This window comes from Ylistrum balloti, unplaced genomic scaffold (assembly GCF_031769215.1).
Source record: "Ylistrum balloti isolate Yb309-2 unplaced genomic scaffold, AGI_CSIRO_Ybal_v1 Utg369800, whole genome shotgun sequence".
In the NCBI taxonomy this organism is placed as follows: domain Eukaryota; kingdom Metazoa; phylum Mollusca; class Bivalvia; order Pectinida; family Pectinidae; genus Ylistrum; species Ylistrum balloti.
This window is the reverse complement of record NW_026781978.1, coordinates 967098-988516: the sequence shown is the minus strand read 5'-3', so window position 1 is coordinate 988516 and position 21419 is coordinate 967098. Positions and strand designations below refer to the sequence as shown.

Genomic DNA, 21419 nt, shown 5'->3' with positions numbered 1-21419 from the left:
TAGCAACACATCCCTATCTTAACTACAGCATCAGAGTTCCTATCCTAACTTTAGCAACAGTGTCCCTATCTTAACTACAGCATCAGAGTCCCTATCCTAACTTTAGCAACAACGTCCCTATGTTAACTACAGCATCAGAGTCCCTATCCTAACTTTAGCAACAGCGTCCCTATCTTAACTACAGCATCAGAGTCCCTATCCTAACTTTAGCAACAACGTCCCTATGTTAACTACAGCATCAGAGTCCCTATCCTAACTATAGCATCAAAGTCCCTATTTTAACTACAGCATCAGAATCCTTTTCTTAACTACAGCATCAAATTCCCTATCTTAACTACAGCATCATCCTTTTCCTAACTACAGCATCAGAGTACCTACCCTACAGCATCAAAGTCCCTATGTTAACTACAGCATCAAAGTCCCTATGTTAACTACAGCATCAAAGTCCCTATCTTAACTACAGCATCAGAGTCCCTATCTTAACTACAGCATCAGAGTCCCTATGTTAACTACAGCATCAGAGTCCCTATCTTAACTACAGCATCAGAGTCCCTATGTTAACTACAGCATCAGCATCCTTTTCTTAACTGCAGCATCAGAATCCCTAACCTAACTTTGGCAACAGAGTCCCTATCTTAACTACAGCATCATAATCCTTTTCTAACTACAGCATCAGTCCCTATCCTAACTATAGCATCAAAGTCCCTATCTTAACTACAGCATCAGAGTCCTTATCCTAACTATAGCATCTGAGTCCCTATCCTAACTATAGCATCTGAGTCCTTATCCTAACGATAGCATCAAAGTCCCTATCCTAACTACAGCATCAGAGTCCCTCACCTAACTATAGCATCAGAGTCCCTAACCTAACTATAGCATCAGAGTCCCTCACCTAACTATAGCATCAGAGTCCCTAACCTAACTATAGCATCAGAGTCCCTAACCTAACTACAGCATCAGAGTCCCTATCCTAACTATAGCATCTGAGTCCCTATCCTAACTATAGCATCTGAGTCCTTATCCTAACTATAGCATCAAAGTCCCTATCTTAACTACAGCATCAGAGTCCCTAACCTAACTATAGCATCAGAGTCCCTAACCTAACTATAGCATCAGAGTCCCTCACCTAACTATAGCATCAGAGTCCCTAACCTAACTATAGCATCAGAGTCCCTAACCTAACTATAGCATCAGAGTCCCTATCTTAACTACATCAGAGTTTCAGTCCTAACTACAGAATCAAACATTATGACAGACACCCATACAGCTGTATACAAGACATACCCAGGTATGACTACCCACTATACATAGAGTAAGCGAGGTTCACCTCCTTTCCTTCCTTCCTTTTAGTTAAACAATTCTTGCTTGCTGGTGTATCATCCTATTCAATAGCCAAGGTTATTTGAGGATGGCTACCTCACTAAAGAACATACCACAATCCCATCACATGTCACCCGAAGGGACTGGGGTTAAGTGTCTTGACCAAGGATACAACCATGTCAGCACCGACAAATCCATTTTTAAGCTGCCAAAAAAACACAAACTGTCATAGGTAGGGAACATTGAATCACACACCTCAGATATTCTTCACTCCATCAACTAAACACTCTCCATCTGTCTATAGGAGACCTTGACCTTAAAGAATCATGCTGGAATTTGGACTTCAATGAGCTAGACCAAAGAAAATTAGAATACTGATCGACACATATCAGGAAAGGCCCAATGTGTCAGATCCTAAACCTGAGTGCTGCATTGATACTGAATTTTTGTTTATTGCTTTACAGACATAACAATTTACCTGTGAACTATAATTATTTCAAATCTGACCTTCACCTTTTGACCTTTATCACTGACCTATGGTCTGTTGAAATCTCATTTGATTTTAGTCAATAACGCTTCATAATGTCATCACAAAATATATGCCAGTAAAATATTTCAAATTTTACTTTGACTTCATACCTTATAACCTTGACCTGTAGTCATGTGACTGTGTCTTATTTGATTTTAATTTCAATCAATTATACTTCATTATGTCATAGGTCAATATTTACCAATAATATTCTGATAAACTTTTTGTTGTATTCCGATTTCTATTTATAGAATGTGTACTTGGCCTTTCACCTCTAAACATAAAAAGCGATTAAGAGCTAACCTTTCCTGCCTGTGAATAAGTATTAGCGAAAACTGCCGGTAATCATTCAAACAGTACTTAGATATTTCTCAGAAAGAGATTTTAAGATATCTTGCAGAAACCAATTTTATATTTATAGTAACAAATACCTGCCATTCTATGTAATAGTAAGGAGTAGAATAGGAGACCCGGCATCTTGTGTGTTCCAATGCCCTAATTTCGGTCAAGGGGAAACACCCTGGTGGTGTAACAGAGGGAAAAGCCCTAAGAAAATCCTGCAAAATTTAGGGTTCTTTGAGGACATTTTGAGCAGTGCCTGGTGACCCTTATATAAGATGAAATATACATTGTTACATGAATAAAAGCTGACAATCATCTAAACTGTGTTTTTTATTTGAAAAATGTTATGAAATAAGTTGCCAATATGATGGTCCAAAGCCAAGAACAGGAGCAAGTGTTCAATTAACAACTTCTGCATGTGTACCCCTAGAACTGGAACCAATTACAAGGTATTGTTTAGACTTGTAGTGTTTTCATTTGCAAATGCTTGTTTATATCAAACTCACCATCATAAGATATAGACAAAAATATATACTTGTCCCTTTTCTTTATTCTCTTATCCTGGGATACTTTTTGTATGCCTCTCTAAATTGCTGCAAGCTGAATGTGTTTGTAAATCAAAGTAGCACATGATATGATACTTGAGAAATCATCAGTAAGCCTTTAAATGATCTGATATTACACACAGCATGTAAAAATGTATTAAGTGATAATTTATCTTTCAATCTTTCAAATCGTAACAAGAGGCCCAATGGGCCTACACCGTTCGCCTGGTATCCAATGGACATAAAAAGTACAATCAATGTTCATCATAAATGCATCAACATGTGCACTAATGGATTTCAAAAAGGACACATTTTATCAATTTTAACCAATTTCCACAACAAACTTTAGGTTGTAACATTCAGCTGTAAACAGTGGCAGTTATGAGCTGGATTCTAGCTTTGGTTATCAAAAGAAATTCTTTTAAAGTTTTAATAAATTCATCCCCCATTACCTTCAATATGGATTAATCATGTCTTTTCACAAAGGTTGTCAGAATTCATACCAGGAACCTTTCAACCAAATATCATGCTTCTTGGCCTTTGAGTTACTCAGAAGAAATTGTATCGAAATTTGGCCATGGTGAATTTTGGTCAGGGTCTTTTTTCACAATATTTGTCAGGCTTGGGAACCTACAATCCAAAACATTCTACACCTTTTCATTCATCAGAAGAAGTCATTTTCAGAATTTTCACAAATATAATTCCTCACCTTGAATATGGGTCAAGGTCATTTCTTATTACAAACTTTATCAGAATTCATACTAGGAACCTATCATCCAAATATCATATTTCAGTGCCTTTTGGTTAGTGAGAAGAATTTGTTAAAAGGGTTTAAGAATGACCTTGACCCTTATTCAAGGTCATATTGGCCCAATTTGTTAAAAGGGTTTAGCAAATTTGGCCAATTTGACCTTGAATAAGGGTCAAGGTCATTCTTTAGCAAACTTTGTCAGGTTTCATCATAGGAATTTATTAGCTACATAATATGCTTCTGCACCTATTGGTTAATTTGAAGATGTTGCTTTGAGGTTGAAACAAATTTGACCCATGTGACCTCAGATATCCATCAAAATAGTTTCTTTTCGAAAACTTACTAGGACTTCATCTCACCAGCCTACAAATCAAATATCGTAATATTTCTTCAGTGGGTTATTGAGAGGAAGTTGATTAAATGGAAAGTTAATGCAAGATGGTTTGACAGACAACAGGTGACCTGACAACAGATGACCTGACAACAGAAAGGCACTGGATGCTGTACTTGAGTGCTTTTCGGGCCAGGTGAGCTAAAAACTAGTAGTTATGGAAACAGTGACAGACGGACAACTTGATTTTTATAGGGCACTCTCATATTCAATGTGGTAAACTAATTATCTCTCTTCTCAGGTAAATGTTATATCTAGCCATCATTAAATTTACTATTCAGTTCAAAAATAGCTTAGGTACATGTTACTGCATGTCTTGAAAAATTAGCATACCTACAAGAAACAAATGTGGCTTGGTAAGTGACCTCATCCCTGGTCGATTTGGTGAAGCTAGTGTTCTATATACTGTGACATTCAACATGAACTCTACTTCATGTCAAGTTACTCCCCTCCTTACCTGTAAGAGCCATGCTGTGACACATCCCTCCTGCGACCTTTGTGACTTTGCTCCTCCCAATTGCCATGGGGATAGGTGACAATAAATCAGAGGACTTGCTTCCACAGGCCTTTCCAGAGCCCCAAATAAAAACCTCACCTTGATCTGAAACATAACACAAGGTATATCTCTACTCTTCATTTTGTCATGAGTCTGAAGAAAAGTTAAAAGTAAAAATTTGACTCTGCATGCTGTTGACTGGAAATCCCAATCATGATAATATTATCGTCCCCCACAGACTGCTGGGAAATCTGCCTTGCTGATATATCAAACAAGATGGCCATGACCATTAACAGTCATCTAACAATCGATGAATGGATGGACAAACCACTCTCCGTAATTTTTCAGACCAAATCTGGTTGAAATCCATTCAAGCATTAAGAAAGTGTAGCATTTTGAAGCAATATTGACTAACTTTTCTATCTGGAGCCCCGACCACCCTCAGGTCCCTGGGTGTCGAATCAACTTTCTGAATTTAAGAAATGATTTAGCTGAAATCTACCTAAGCATTAAGGAGTAGCATTTTGAAGCAAAATATTGTCCAATTTCCCCTTTTGGGGCCTTGCCCAAAGTCCCTTGGGGTCAAATCAAATTTCTGAAGTTAAGAATTATTTGCCAATCCCGACTGATGTTACAGACAAAATCTGAGTGAAATCCAATCCAGCATTATAAAAAGTAGGATTTGTAAGCAAAATACTATCAAACTATCCTTTGTGGGCTCCATTCCCTGTTTCAGACTATATTTGGTTGAAATCTACCAAACGTAAAGCAGGAATAATGTTTAACCTGTTAGAGAGAGTTATGTTACAGGAGAGATATATTATTAGATGTTCCCTATTAGAGAGAGTTATGTTACAGGAGAGTTATACAATTAGAGGTTCCCTATTAGAGAGAGTTATGTTACAGGAGAGTTATACAATTATAGGTTTCCTATTAGAGAGAGTTATGTTACAGGAGAGTTATACAATTAGAGGTTCCCTATTAGAGAGAGTTATGTTACAGGAGAGTTATACAATTAGAGGTTCCCTATTAGAGAGAGGTATGTTACAGGAGAGTTATACAATTAGAGGAGAGTTTCCAGAGAGAGTTATGTTACAGGAGAGTTATACAATTATAGGTTTCCTAGGTTCCCAGGAGAGTATTAGAGAGAGTTATGTTACAGGAGAGTTATACAATTAGAGGTTCCCTATTAGAGAGAGTTATGTTACAGGAGAGTTATACAATTAGAGGTTCCCTATTAGAGAGAGTTATGTTACAGGAGAGTTATACAATTATAGGTTTCCTATTAGAGAGAGTTATGTTACAGGAGAGTTATACAATTAGAGGTTCCCTATTAGAGAGAGTTATGTTACAGGAGAGTTATACAATTATAGGTTCCCTATTAGAGAGAGTTATGTTACAGGAGAGTTATACAATTAGAGGTTCCCTATTAGAGAGAGTTATGTTACAGGAGAGTTATACAATAAGAGATTCCCTATTAGAGAGAGTTATGTTACAGGAGAGTTATACAATTAGAGGTTCCCTATTAGAGAGAGTTATGTTACAGGAGAGTTATACAATTATAGGTTTCCTATTAGAGAGAGTTATGTTACAGGAGAGTTATACAATTAGAGGTTCCCTATTAGAGAGAGTTATGTTACAGGAGAGTTATACAATTATAGGTTTCCTATTAGAGAGAGTTATGTTACAGGAGAGTTATACAATTATAGGTTTCCTATTAGAGAGAGTTATGTTACAGGAGAGTTATACAATTAGAGGTTCCCTATTAGAGAGAGTTATGTTACAGGAGAGTTATACAATTAGAGGTTCCCTATTAGAGAGAGTTATGTTACAGGAGAGTTATACAATTAGAGGTTCCCTATTAGAGAGAGTTATGTTACAGGAGAGTTATACAATTAGAGAGAGAGAGTTATGTTACAGGAGAGTTATACAATTAGAGGTTCCCTATTAGAGAGAGTTATGTTACAGGAGAGTTATACAATTAGATGTTCCGTATTAGAGAGAGTTATGTTACAGGAGAGTTATACAATTAGAGGTTTCCTATTAGAGAGAGTTATGTTACAGGAGAGTTATACAATTAGAGGTTCCCTATTAGAGAGAGTTATGTTACAGGAGAGTTATACAATTAGAGGTTCCCTATTAGAGAGAGTTATGTTACAGGAGAGTTATACAATTAGAGGTTCCCTATTAGAGAGAGTTATGTTACAGGAGAGTTATACAATTAGAGGTTTCCTACTAGAGAGAGTTATGTTACAGGAGAGTTATACAGAGTTATGTTAGGAGAGTTATACAATTAGAGGTATTAGAGAGAGTTATGTTACAGGAGAGTTATACAATTAGAGGTTTCCTATTAGAGAGAGTTATTTACAGAGAGAGAGAGTTATGTTACAGGAGAGTTATACAATTATAGGTTTCCTATTAGAGAGAGTTATACAATTACCAATTATTTAGAGAGAGTTATGTTACAGGAGAGTTATACAATTAGAGGTTCCCTATTAGAGAGAGTTATGTTACAGGAGAGTTATACAATTAGAGGTTCCCTATTAGAGAGAGTTATGTTACAGGAGAGTTATACAATTAGAGGTTCCCTATTAGAGAGAGTTATGTTACAGGAGAGTTATACAATTAGAGGTTCCCTATTAGAGAGAGTTATGTTACAGGAGAGTTATACAATTAGAGGTTCCCTATTAGAGAGAGTTATGTTACAGGAGAGTTATACAATTTCCCTATTAGAGAGAGTTATGTTACAGGAGAGTTATACAATAGAGAGAGTTATGTTACTATTAGAGAGAGTTATGTTACATGAGAGTTATACAATTATAGGTTCCCTATTAGAGAGAGTTATGTTACAGGAGAGTTATACAATTAGAGGTTCCCTATTAGAGAGAGTTATGTTACAGGAGAGTTATACAATTAGAGGTTACCTATTAGAGAGAGTTATGTTACAGGAGAGTTATACAATTATAGGTTCCCTATTAGAGAGAGTTATGTTACAGGAGAGTTATACAGAGAGAGTTATGTTACAGGAGAGTTATACAATTAGAGGTTCCCTATTAGAGAGAGTTATGTTACAGGAGAGTTATACAATTAGAGGTTCCCTATTAGAGAGAGTTATGTTACAGGAGAGTTATACAATTAGAGGTTCCCTATTAGGGAGAGTTATGTTACAGGAGAGTTATACAGAGGTTCCTAGAGAGTTATGTTACAGGAGAGTTATACAATTAGAGGTTCCCTATTAGAGAGAGTTATGTTACAGGAGAGTTATACAATTAGAGGTTCCCTATTAGAGAGAGTTATGTTACAGGAGAGTTATACAATTAGAGGAGTTCCAGGAGAGTTATACAATTAGAGGTTCCGTATTAGAGAGAGTTATGTTACAGGAGAGTTATACAATTAGAGGTTCCCTATTAGAGAGAGTTATGTTACAGGAGAGTTATACAATTAGAGGTTCCCTATTAGAGAGAGTTATGTTACAGGAGAGTTATACAATTAGAGGTTCCCTATTAGAGAGAGTTATGTTACAGGAGAGTTATACAATTAGAGGTTCCCTATTAGAGAGAGTTATGTTACAAGAGAGTTATACAATAAGAGGTTCCCTATTAGAGAGAGTTATGTTACAGGAGAGTTATACAATTATAGGTTCCCTATTAGAGGGAGTAAATGAGTTCTATTAGGGGGAGTTATGTAATAGGAGAATTATATAGTTAGAGATTACCTATGACAGGAATTAAAATTACAGGAAAGTTATACTATTCAAAGTTCCCTATAAGGGGGAGTTATCTTACTTGAGCGATACTATTAGAGGTTCCCTATTAGAGAGAGTTGTTACTTTAAATTATTAGTGGTTCTATATGTCATTATATTAGAAGATTCCAAGTCATACCTGTAATTGCTAGACTGTGGTTTGAGCCACAAGCCACCTGTGTAATGGGACTGGTCATCTCAAGAATCTTTGGCACCAGGGCCTCCTCTCTATCACCTGTCCCAATCTGTCCAGTGGCATTGCACCTGTAGTGAATTAATCAGGATTATAGTAGACTTAGTGACAATTAAAACTCCAGATACATTTTTATTTAGCTTATTACACAATGTTATCCAATAGTCGTAAATGGAGGTTTTCTGAAGTGAACAAAATGCGTAAAGCCTGTAAAATAATCATTCAAAGGAAATTCTAATCAATTTGATTTTCTAATAACATTACTTAAGTAGTTTTCTCTTCTACAAGTTTTTGTTATTGTGATGAGCTCACAAAGTTCAGATTTGATATTGGTTTTAAAACAAGCTGGTATTGATTTAAATACTACGTACCCCACACAAGCAATGGAGCCAGACTGAAATCTGAAGATGGAGTGTTTGTCACCACAAGCTACTGCAGAGACTGGTTTACCTATCAGGGATTTCACGAGATACGGTCGAGTCTGTGGAATATTTAATATAAGAAACAAGTTTTATAAAATAATGCTGCATATATATAAAATGTATTTTATGTATGGTAGAACATCAGCGTATCAATTGAAAGTAATATGAAAAAGCAGTCCATAGTGTATTGTACTTTTAGAAGAGTTTGAAATATAAGGAACATAATTCAAAATGTAAGAATTAAATGTAAACTAGAGAACACAGCAGAACCATCATCTGATCTAATTTGTTCTTTAAAAGTTGGATCTTTTCTTTCTATTCTCTTCTTTCCTCTGTTTTTGCTCTCAACTATATGAAATTTGATTATTCCTCTAAAGAAATAACAATAATAATCTACAGCTGTCAAATCAAAGTTAGTTGCCGGTTGGTTATTTTGTTATTTCTCACTGGTAACAAAATCAGAAAGGTGTAACAAGGGACATTGGGGAAACTACATACAACTTTTGAGGAAAATCTACGCTCTACATCTCAAGAAATAGCCATAACGAACCTTCAGAATCAGAATCCAAGATGGCCACCTGTCAGCAATTTTTATATTTAATCATTTCCAAAATTAAAATGGCATAACTAAGGACTCAGGAAAACCTTTACATATGAAATTTAAAAAAGATCTTCTCAACAAAAAGGGAACTCTTTAATAGTAAAATTCAAGACTGGTGCCTGTGATTAGCCTTTCAATATTTATTATCTTTGTAATGCTACCCTAGTTTTAATCATAACAAAACATCAGCAACATAGCATGATAATCATTGTTTTGTACAAGTTTAAAACACATTCAAGCATTTATAAAATTGTGTTTTTCTTAAAGTTTAAGCACACAACATCCATACCGATTGAATTGTCCCACATTACCAGTTGAGTGTCCTAGATTACTGATTGAGCAACATTTCTGTCATACTACTGTTTGTGTTGTCCTAGATTACTGATTCAGTAACATTTCTGTCATACTACTGTTTGTGTTGTCCTAGATTACTGACTGAGTAACATTTCTGTCATACTACTGTTTGTGTTGTCCTAGATTACTGATTCAGTAACATTTCTGTCATACTACTGTTTGTGTTGTCCTAGATTACTGACTGAGTAACATTTCTGTCATACTACTGTTTGTGTTGTCCTAGATTACTGATTCAGTAACATTTCTGTCATACTACTGTTTGTGTTGTCCTAGATTACTGACTGAGTAACATTTCTGTCATACTACTGTTTGTGTTGTCCTAGATTACTGACTGAGTAACATTTCTGTCATACTACTGTTTGTGTTGTCCTAGATTACTGACTGAGTAACATTTCTGTCATACTACTGTTTGTGTTGTCCTAGATTACTGATTCAGTAACATTTCTGTCATACTACTGTTTGTGTTGTCCTAGATTACTGACTGAGTAACATTTCTGTCATACTACTGTTTGTGTTGTCCTAGATTACTGATTCAGTAACATTTCTGTCATACTACTATTTGTGTTGTCCTAGATTACTGACTGAGTAACATTTCTGTCATACTACTGTTTGTGTTGTCCTAGATTACTGATTCAGTAACATTTCTGTCATACTACTGTTTGTGTTGTCCTAGATTACTGACTGAGTAACATTTCTGTCATACTACTGTTTGTGTTGTCCTAGATTACTGACTGAGTAACATTTCTGTCATACTACTGTTTGTGTTGTCCTAGATTACTGACTGAGTAACATTTCTGTCATACTACTGTTTGTGTTGTCCTAGATTACTGACTGAGTAACATTTCTGTCATACTGAGGATTCATTTATTTTCGTTGGGTTCAATTTTCGTTGTTTCTACAAATTAGACAGTTTCGTGGACTCATAAATTCGTGGATTTTTGATTCTGTGGGAAAAAAATAAAAACGTTAGAATTTTCTCTTTTTGCTTCCAGTCGAATTTTTTTCTGTTTGTATTAAGGCTATGTTCACAGGAATTAACACTAATGACAAGAATAAAAGAACGTTTTTTTTTTTTTCAAGATGGCGTCCTGTGTTTTTATAACGCTGTTTACAACAGTCTCGCAATAATATCAAACCACAAATCAGTATATATCCTGGCGTGTAATCAATCGGTAATTATCAGAAACAATTGTTTTCAGTGGATAAGCATTGTGTGCTGATCAGTCGGTGTACCGCAGTCATATGAAAACACCACGCGTATCGATGGGACCATGTGTGTAAACAGGTGTGTAAACAAGATCTGCATTATTAATAATTATTGTGAACCTGTAGTCGGATAGAAATACGGATCCAATCTTCAGTCGACAGGATGGTCCGATCAAGCCTAGTGTCCACAGTGTCGCTAACGACTGCGATCCCATCATACTTAGCATCACAATGGGTACTTACCCTTTGTTATGTTTAATAATATATAATTATATATCTTTGACACCAATTTAGCGTATCCATGTCGAGCCTCAGACTACCCGACTCCCGACTAATTACGGGGCTTCTGTCATTACCGGTGGACGTTTCCGGTGTCGGCAAAGATTACTTGGTCAAATTTCAAAATTACTTTTCTGTTCATATTTCGTTGTGTTTGTGTTTGTCATCCACGAAAACAACGAAAATTGGACCCCCACGAAATAAAATGAATCCACAGTACTACTGTTTGTGTTGTCCTAGATTACTGATTCAGTAACATTTCTGTCATACTACTGTTTGTGTTGTCCTAGATTACTGACTGAGTAACATTTCTGTCATACTACTGTTTGTGTTGTCCTAGATTACTGACTGAGTAACATTTCTGTCATACTACTGTTTGTGTTGTCCTAGATTACTGACTGAGTAACATTTCTGTCATACTACTGTTTGTGTTGTCCTAGATTACTGACTGAGTAACATTTCTGTCATACTACTGTTTGTGTTGTCCTAGATTACTGACTGAGTAACATTTCTGTCATACTACTGTTTGTGTTGTCCTAGATTACTGATGGAGTAACATTCCTGTCATACTACCATACTGTTTGTGTTGTCGTAGATTACTGATTGAGCAACATTTCCGTAGTGTAGCTGTAGCACTATTGTAGCACTTTCATGTGTTTGTGACTAAAAGCGAACAGCAAACATGCAAAGGTCTGTAGCATCTACATGTTTATTTAAATAATGAAATGCTGTGTTACGGATCTTATTCTGTCTGGCAGTCACTTGTTATCAGTTTGATAACAATACATAGTTTTAAACACTGTACTTGTAAATAAAAGGTTTTTTCAGGTTTTACCATTGCTGAAAATGACATTTGATGTCATACCTCATATGGTATCATATACCGGTACTTCAAAATTTTATTTCATAGGGCTGTTCAAGCTAACTTACTATTAGCAATAAGTATCATTCAATGGTGTAAATGATATGTACTTTTAGATCCTAGGGTCTCGGTACTTACTTCAGCTCAAAATCTATAATCAATATCCATCCACATTAACACCTTCTTCATTTTAACCAATGAGAGGCATTTGAATCATGATGAAAAGGGTTTCATTTTAATCTAAAATATTTCATATTACTCAACACAAACTGTTAATTCTTATTTCACTTGTTACTGAAATGGAAGATTTAAAACAACACATCTTTATAGTATTGCTAGAAATCTGTGGAAAGATATGGTTAACTCAAAACAGCATACAATTTGTGTTATTTTCATTTTAAGTGTTGTGCTCAACATCACTAGAAACTCTGAAACACACATCACACCAATCAATTAATACACACAAAATTAACGGTGCTGTTTTCTATGGGGTGTGTAGGAGTGTCTAACTTATATGTGATGGATTCATTTTTGTTGGAAATTTGATCTTGTTTTAAATGCCATAAACAAATAGCAGTTAATTAATGCTAAATGAATTAACATTTGTGGGGAAGCAACTAAGTTTTTTTAATATTTTGTATAATAATCAGACAATTCTATTTCTCTCCACTCCTTTTGCAAAAAAATCTTTTATCTATTATCATCCACACTTTGTTATGCATTACAATTCTGATTCCTAAACATCTGACTAGAAAATACATATCTTTTTTCTGGTCCCTAACAATCTGCTATTGACAAATATCATGTTGTTTTTTTTAAAATAAAACCATGTACATCTTTTGTAGTTTCAGTCAAAATGCCAAGAACTGATCTATCACACTGTCCTGTAATAAGTAACCTGCCGTCCTGAATATAAGCAGGGTGATGATATTGGAAAAACTAAATGAATCTGTCTGAATGCATTTTTTTGTACAGTTTTCAGATCATAGTGTCATTAATCTTTAACACTATGCATGTTTTATATAAAGACTGAATCAGCTATTTGTTTGGAGCTTGCTGACTACCTAGCTTGGTATATACAACTTATTGTCCTAGAAATAAGTGAACTTAGCAGCACTTCAACACAAACAGATACACAGGTCTATTTGTCACCTGACTAGGATTGGACTTCTTCTTTTCTTGAATTGTTGTAGCCATTTCTCCCGGCAACCTTCGCAACTTTGGTAAGGGAGGTAACAACCGCCCCTTAGTAACCAAAGAGGTAGCAATTATAGCCAAATATAACTATTGAAAGACTTAATGCTGATGAAGTGTATTTATAGTTCTAAACAAAATTATAACAACATAGAACTTTACAGTTTAGAAACAATATTATTGCAGATTCATCACAAAATATTTTCTTCACAATCATTTTTCAGAACTTGATAAATAATCCCAATTTCAATCTTACCTGGTTTTCTTTAAAATTTTTCTCTCTGAAGTTGTAACCAAGTTGGGCATAGAAGTTGTTTCCAAAGCTGTACACCTGACCATTGTTAAAAACGACCATCGAATGACGCCCTCCACAGGCCACATCCACCACTTCTGGAGGACTAGTCCTCTGGGCCAGCTTGTTCTGGATCACTTGGAGACGATCAGACACCACAGTATCTTGAGCAACGCTCATCAAGTCCACTCGCCTTGGCTCACAGCTACTATCTGTGCTCAAACTTCCAAGTCTGATAAAAATGAAAACAAAAATAATCAAAAATTTCCAACAAAAACAGAAAAATTAATGGAACAGAAAGTCAGAAACTAGTTATGGAAAGAAAGTATAGGTCAGCATTTCAACTCAAGTTGAAAACCTTTAACTTATGTGATATTAATTACACAGATTTAATCATATCAGTAAAGAAAATATCTCCCTATGGTAACTGTGACCTGAACATTGACCTTTGAACCATAACACACAAACATATCCAAGAATTCTTATCGACCTGTGACCTTACATTAAGTTCATCAATAAAATCATATAAAAAAAATGTCACTGAATTGGTTGAAAGTTTTAAATGTGTTTTAATCCTGAATGTTGTTGACCATTGTATAAATTTTGATCAAATCCTTTAAGATATGGAGCCTCTAAAGTGATGATGCTGATTTTATACAGGATAGGCCATGGAGGAATCAGTTAAAGTACAACTCACTTGTGTCGAACTGACTTGAATCAAATACAATGGACAAGTCAAATGTTTTGTTCAGCCACAACTTTTTCTCTGCTTCATCTTAAACATGGATGACTCAAACACTGTTGAATCATATATTATATTTGTGTCAATTTTATTTTGTGATCCATCTCTTCAAAATTCTACCAAAATTTCCTTTTTTGTGTTGAACATCTGAGATAAAAATACCTGGCTTCATTCTGAATGACTGAGTATGATCAGCTGTATCTGTGTTAACAGACTCTCCTGTAAGTTTCTGATATCAATCAGGTGCACAAGGGAAGGTTTGAATTAATAAAGAATTAGGCAATTAAACTTTAAATAAAATACACTGTAGTCTGTTAACCATAAATCTACTGTGTTCTTTTAACTTTTTTAAGCAATAACTACCATGCCAATGTTGATTAATGACTTGTGGCCTAACAACCTGGACGGTCACCTGAGGTAAGCAATATTGAGTATAAAGGTTACAGGGTAAGTAGATTTAAAGTGTCACAAAAAAGTAATAGTGACATTAATGATAGTAAGACTTGGGTGATATGTTTTAAGTTCTTAGCGGTCAGCAAGTTTCAATACATGCAAACCATCAAAATTGTCATTCTAAACTAATAAACCTGAAGTTTTTCAATGGAAAATAAACATTAGGCCAAAAAACCAATTTTCCTATGAAATTTTAGAAAATTACAAAATTTTATCGAAATTGATTTAGAGGTTTTATAGAAGTTGAAAACGTTTAAAGTTTACAGAAGCACAATGCAAGAAACCAGACAATTGGTGATGGCAATAAGTCACCATGATATTTTGTCTCAGAAGACCTAAATATGCTAGTCTGTCATTGACACATTCTTGTGGATAAACACTGACCAGTGTTTGCTTGTCACACATAAAATGACTATAATTACTGAGCAGTGTTTGCAGATGGGGTACAGCTGTTCATTATTTTAATTGGCAATTCCTGCGACTCCGTCATGATGCATTTAGAAAACTCTGAGTCAGGTAAAATCTTGACTATGATAACCTATAACTGAAGACTGAAGAAACTTGTGTGCCAGCAATCCTAGAGACAGACTAAGCAACTACGTATGATGGAAACAGACTTTTCGATGATATTTCAGTGGTCGTCTGTGTTATAGAAATGTCATTACTTAGTGTTTATTGATTGTGTTTGGTGAGAACTTATTTAATTAGTGTTTATAAGGACTTCTAATAATCAGTGCCTGGTACTGAGAGTATTTCAGCTGCTGTGTTTTAGCGCCTTTGTTAATGTTTTTAAAGTATATGCTCTCACAGCGTGATTCTGTTACAGTCATGCTTGTCTATGAGAGTTGGTGCGTATTTTACAGTATATACTCTCACAGCGTGATTCTGTTACAGTCATGCTTGTCTATGAGAGTTGGTGCGTATGTTACAGTATATACTCTCACAGCGTGATTCTGTTACAGTCATGCTTGTCTATGAGAGTTGGTGCGTATGTTACAGTATATACTCTCACAGCGTGATTCTGTTACAGTCATGCTTGTCTATGAGAGTTGGTGCGTATGTTACAGTATATACTCTCACAGCGTGATTCTGTTACAGTCATGCTTGTCTATGAGAGTTGGTGCGTATGTTACAGTATATACTCTCACAGCGTGATTCTGTTACAGTCATGCTTGTCTATGAGAGTTGGTGCGTATGTTACAGTATATACTCTCACAGCGTGATTCTGTTACAGTCATGCTTGTCTATGAGAGTTGGTGCGTATTTTACAGTATATACTCTCACAGCGTGATTCTGTTACAGTCATGCTTGTCTATGAGAGTTGGTGCGTATGTTACAGTATATACTCTCACAGCGTGATTCTGTTACAGTCATGCTTGTCTATGAGAGTTGGTGCGTATGTTACAGTATATACTCTCACAGCGTGATTCTGTTACAGTCATGCTTGTCTATGAGAGTTGGTGCGTATGTTACAGTATATACTCTCACAGCGTGATTCTGTTACAGTCATGCTTGTCTATGAGAGTTGGTGCGTATGTTACAGTATATACTCTCACAGCGTGATTCTGTTACAGTCATGCTTGTCTATGAGAGTTGGTGCGTATGTTACAGTATATACTCTCACAGCGTGATTCTGTTACAGTCATGCTTGTCTATGAGAGTTGGTGCGTATGTTACAGTATATACTCTCACAGCGTGATTCTGTTACAGTCATGCTTGTCTATGAGAGTTGGTGCGTATGTTACAGTATATACTCTCACAGCGTGATTCTGTTACAGTCATGCTTGTCTATGAGAGTTGGTGCGTATGTTACAGTATATACTCTCACAGCGTGATTCTGTTACAGTCATGCTTGTCTATGAGAGTTGGTGCGTATGTTACAGTATATACTCTCACAGCGTGATTCTGTTACAGTCATGCTTGTCTATGAGAGTTGGTGCGTATGTTACAGTATATACTCTCACAGCGTGATTCTGTTACAGTCATGCTTGTCTATGAGAGTTGGTGCGTATGTTACAGTATATACTCTCACAGCGTGATTCTGTTACAGTCATGCTTGTCTATGAGAGTTGGTGCGTATTTTACAGTATATACTCTCACAGCGTGATTCTGTTACAGTCATGCTTGTCTATGAGAGTTGGTGCGTATATACTCTCACAGCGTGATTCTGTTACAGTCATGCTTGTCTATGAGAGTTGGTGCGTATGTTACAGTATATACTCTCACAGCGTGATTCTGTTACAGTCATGCTTGTCTATGAGAGTTGGTGCGTATATACTCTCACAGCGTGATTCTGTTACAGTCATGCTTGTCTATGAGAGTTGGTGCGTATTTTACAGTATATACTCTCACAGCGTGATTCTGTTATAGTCATGCTTGTCTATGAGAGTTGGTGCGTATTTACATGTTTGTGCTGTAATACGTATTTCACATCACATTTTTGCTGTATATTCATACTTATTATTTCTATTTAGATAGAAGATATTTTTATTCCGAAAAAAAATGTTTTTATCTATTTATTACTTATTTCTCCATCCAAAAATGTAATCAATCTTCAATGAACAACATAGAAACATGGCTAAGTCAAACAATCAGATAAGTTGAATATTTCATTTGATCTGTCAACTTCGACTTATCTGTGTTTTACTGTAATTCTATAACTTAATTAATTTCATCAGGTTCTATACCACATAGAATGAACCAGTGTTACCTATGAACCATCAACCATTCACAGATCTATATAATTAATAACAAAAACAAGTTGTCTCACAAATAGCAAAAATAACCAGTAGTTAAGTCTTATATCACACTGAAGCAATTCCATGTCTGATCTTTGCAAAAACATAACTATGGAATTTATCAAATACCCACTATGCATTGGAAACAGCAACAAACCCAAGATAAGACGGTAGTGATTTGCTAGATCTGTAATAAAATGGCCAGAGCAAACTTTCAATATACTTCAAAATAACATAATTTGTGTTGCAAGTTGGTTCTAGTTGTTTTCTTTCAGACGAAGAATTGTAATTACTTATCTTTCATCATTTGTGGATGATATTTGACAAACTTACAAAAAATATTTTTGATCAATAAAATGCAAAACAGTTGGGATGGCTTCCATGGGTTCCAATATCAACTGATTGTCTTCCATTCACAGAAATTCATGGAACTTCTATTAATCTTAAATGAACTTAAGACCTTCCCTGTAAAACAAGCATACTGAGAATTGCTGAAGCAATACATTCTCCTACCAGCCCTAAAAAGCTAGTACAAAGTTATGATTTATAAAATTTCTAAAAATAGTAACAGTGACCTTGACCTTGACCCAAAACCCCTCAAACTCGAAAATATCCATGATGATTTGATGATTAATAAGTGTGTGAAATTTGATAAGCCGCTAAAAGAATGAAGCAGCTAGACTACTGACAAACTTTCACAGATACAATGGCAGAAACATAGACAGGAAAGCTATAGTAAAATTTACATTGGCCATCTTAAATTCTGAAGGTAGATGAGAGGAATTAAGCAGAGATCCTTTATACAATAGTAGTTTAAGCTATGGATATATCTATTCTGTGTCCAATTATGAAGACTTCAAAAACGAAATCTTCATACCAAGGGTCATAACAGGTCAAAATCTGAAATTCTCATCTAGTTTAAAATCAAACTTGACCTGGCCATCAATAGTTTGCGGAAGAAATCATCTATTTGGGAGTCTTAAAACTAAAACTATTCAAATGAGAAAATCTGAGAAAGTATGTATTTCAAATCGGAAAAGCATAGTATAAATTTTAAGTACATTCCTAGCAGTAATGACACCAGCAGATTGTAGTTTGAGTTTGATGGACCCACAAAAACTTGGTTAAGTTACACAACAATATTTGTTTGGACAAAGAAACCAATCACCAGCTAGAATACTGACACATTAGAAATCGCCCAATAGTGTGTCCGACTCTAATCCTGAGTCCTGACATGTCAGAAAGGACCCCACAAGGTGTCTGACTCTAAACCCGAGTCCTGACTCATCAGAAAGGACACCACAAGGTGTCTGACTCTAAACCTGAGTCCTGAAACATCAGAAAGGTCCCCACAATGTGTCCGACTCTAAACCTGAGTCCTGACATGTCAGAAAGGGCCCCACAATGTGTCTGACTCTAAACCCGAGTCCTGACTCATCAGAAAGGGCCCCACAAGGTGTCTGACTCTAAACCTGAGTCCTGAAACATCAGAAAGGGCCCCACCATGTGTCTGACTCTAAACCTGAGTCCTGAAACATCAGAAAGGGCCCCACCATGTGTCTGACTCTAAACCTGAGTCCTGAAACATCAGAAAGGGCCCCACAATGTGTCCAACTCTAAACCTGAGTCCTGACATGTCAGAAAGGACCCCACAATGTGTCTGACTCTAAACCCGAGTCCTGACTCATCAGAAAGGGCCCCACAATGTGTCTGACTCTAAACCTGAGTCCTGACACACCAGACAGGAACCCACCATGTGTCTGACTCTAAACCTGAGTCCTGAAACATCAGAAAGGGCCCCACAAGGTGTCTGACTCTAAACCTGAGTCCTGAAACATCAGACAGGACCCCACCATGTGTCTTACTCTAAACCTGAGTCCTGAAACATCAGAAAGGGCCCCACAATGTGTCTGACTCTAAACCTGAGTCCTGACACATCAGACAGGACCCCACCATGTGTCTGACTCTAAACCTGAGTCCTGACACATCGGAAAGAACCCTACAATTTGTCTGATTCTAAATCTGAGTACTGACACATCAGAAAGGGCTTCACATTGTGTCTCACTCTAAATTTGAATACTGACATGTCAGAAAGGGCTCCACATTGTGTCTGATTCTAAACCGGAGTACTGACAAATCAGAAAGGGCAACATTATGTATCTGACTCTAAACCTGAGTCCTAACATGGAGGAAATGTCCATGCATTGGGTCTGACTCTAAACCAGAGTCCTAACATGTAGGAAATGTCCATGCAATGTGTCTGACTCTAAACCAGAGTCCTAACATGGAGGGAATGTCCATGCATTGTGTCTGACTCTAAACCAGAGTCCTAACATGTAGGAAATGTCCATGCAATGTGTCTGACTCTAAACTTTAACTTCACAGAAAGGATATGTCAGAATACAAAACTTAATGACAACTTCATTATATGTTTCATGGAATTAAAATTGTGTACACTACTAATATGGAAGCTCTAAACAATTGTGTTGTGTGATTGGACAGACCCTACTTTGTGATTAATATAATTTTTTATATCCTGTTGCATTGGTTCTTCAATGATTCTAAATTATCTTTGATTCCTTATTCTGAGATTTGACCTTAAAAAATTGTCTTGCTGACGTTGAACTATAGGTGGAAGATTTCTCATCTAATTTTAGTCAATTTTGTTTCATTAAATGACATGTCAGAAAAGAATATTCATCAGTAACATTCAAACATATAATGACGTATTTCTTACAATAAATTCCAAGTTCTGTCTACAGAAACAGTGACCTCAATCTTTGAGCTTTGAACATGAAAGCAAGCCAGTGCAAGCACTTTCTGCAAATAAAGTTTTAATCTCAATAGCAAAATAGAACTGGAGGTATGATGTAGAAATTTATCTATAATGATAATGACCTTGATTTTGCTTTTGGAATGGAAAGGTTATCCCATGCAAGCACCTTCTTGAGGAAGCTTTGAATGAAGTCTGAGTGTAAATGTCCAACCAGAGCTGGGGATATTGTGCAGAACTAAAACAAAATAGAAACTGACAAACAGACAGACAGAGGATTGAGAACCAAATGCAAATATATGGTGACTAACTGCTGATTATTGACAACCATGACAATGGATGAAAAACTAATGACGGTGGACAACCAACTGCTGACGATTAATGACCAACTAGTGACAATTAATGGCCAACTGCTGACTGACCAACTGCTGACGATTAATGGCCAACTGCTGACGATTAATGACCAACTGCTGATGATTGAAGGCCAGCTACAATAATGCACCACTAGTGACTTGATGATCATTTAAAAAAATATTTACATTTGGGTTTAAATGTGTATTTTGGAGCCCTAATGGTACAGTTTCTGCTTCACATCGACACCAACTTTCATTCAAATGTTGCTTATCATATTAATTATGGAATCCTGTACAGGTATGTTACCTCTCTCCTGTTTTGAACTGATATCCTGTTTATTATATTAAATGATAGATTTATTTTGTTGATTCACTTGACACTCTAACAATTGTGTAATAACTTGTAGTATATAATTCATACATGTTCAAGCAGTTCAAATTCTATGACATACACTAGAATATGTGTCAAGCTTCCAATTTTGGTGTCCATGCAGATCATCTAGTACTGTGAAAATTGCCTAAATAGTCATAAAGCATATGGATGTTAAAATGTTCATTACTGGAAAATACAAAGGCTTCTCTGTACATCATTATAACTGTTAATTCACCCACAGTTCATCAGGATAATGTAAGAATTGACACCAAACCAGTGGGAAAGTAGATGCTCTCTGACCTAGCGCCCCAATGATTAGTGACCCAGCCACCGAGAAGTTGCTGACTCAAGTTTGGAAACATATGGTACATTGTATTGATGGAAAAGACCAGAAAGTTTTATGGATATTGTTGTAAAAAAAAGTAATTGCTTGTGTCTTCTCAACAGTTCCACACTGGTAGCAGAA

The 21419-nt window shown here is 36.0% G+C and overlaps 1 protein-coding gene across 2 annotated transcripts in view; it reads right to left on the bottom strand.

Annotated features, from left to right (window-relative positions):
- LOC132544517 (uncharacterized) overlaps positions 1-21419 on the bottom strand; it is a 137327-nt gene that overhangs the window by 77984 nt on the left and 37924 nt on the right. For both annotated transcript variants that reach the window (XM_060208120.1, XM_060208121.1), the window contains exons 5-8: positions 13486-13753; positions 8683-8792; positions 8258-8382; positions 4336-4479 (exon numbers count right to left, since the gene is read on the bottom strand). In XM_060208120.1, coding sequence (XP_060064103.1) covers positions 4336-4479; positions 8258-8382; positions 8683-8792; positions 13486-13753 — 647 coding nt within the window. The remainder of the gene's footprint in view (positions 1-4335; positions 4480-8257; positions 8383-8682; positions 8793-13485; positions 13754-21419) is intronic.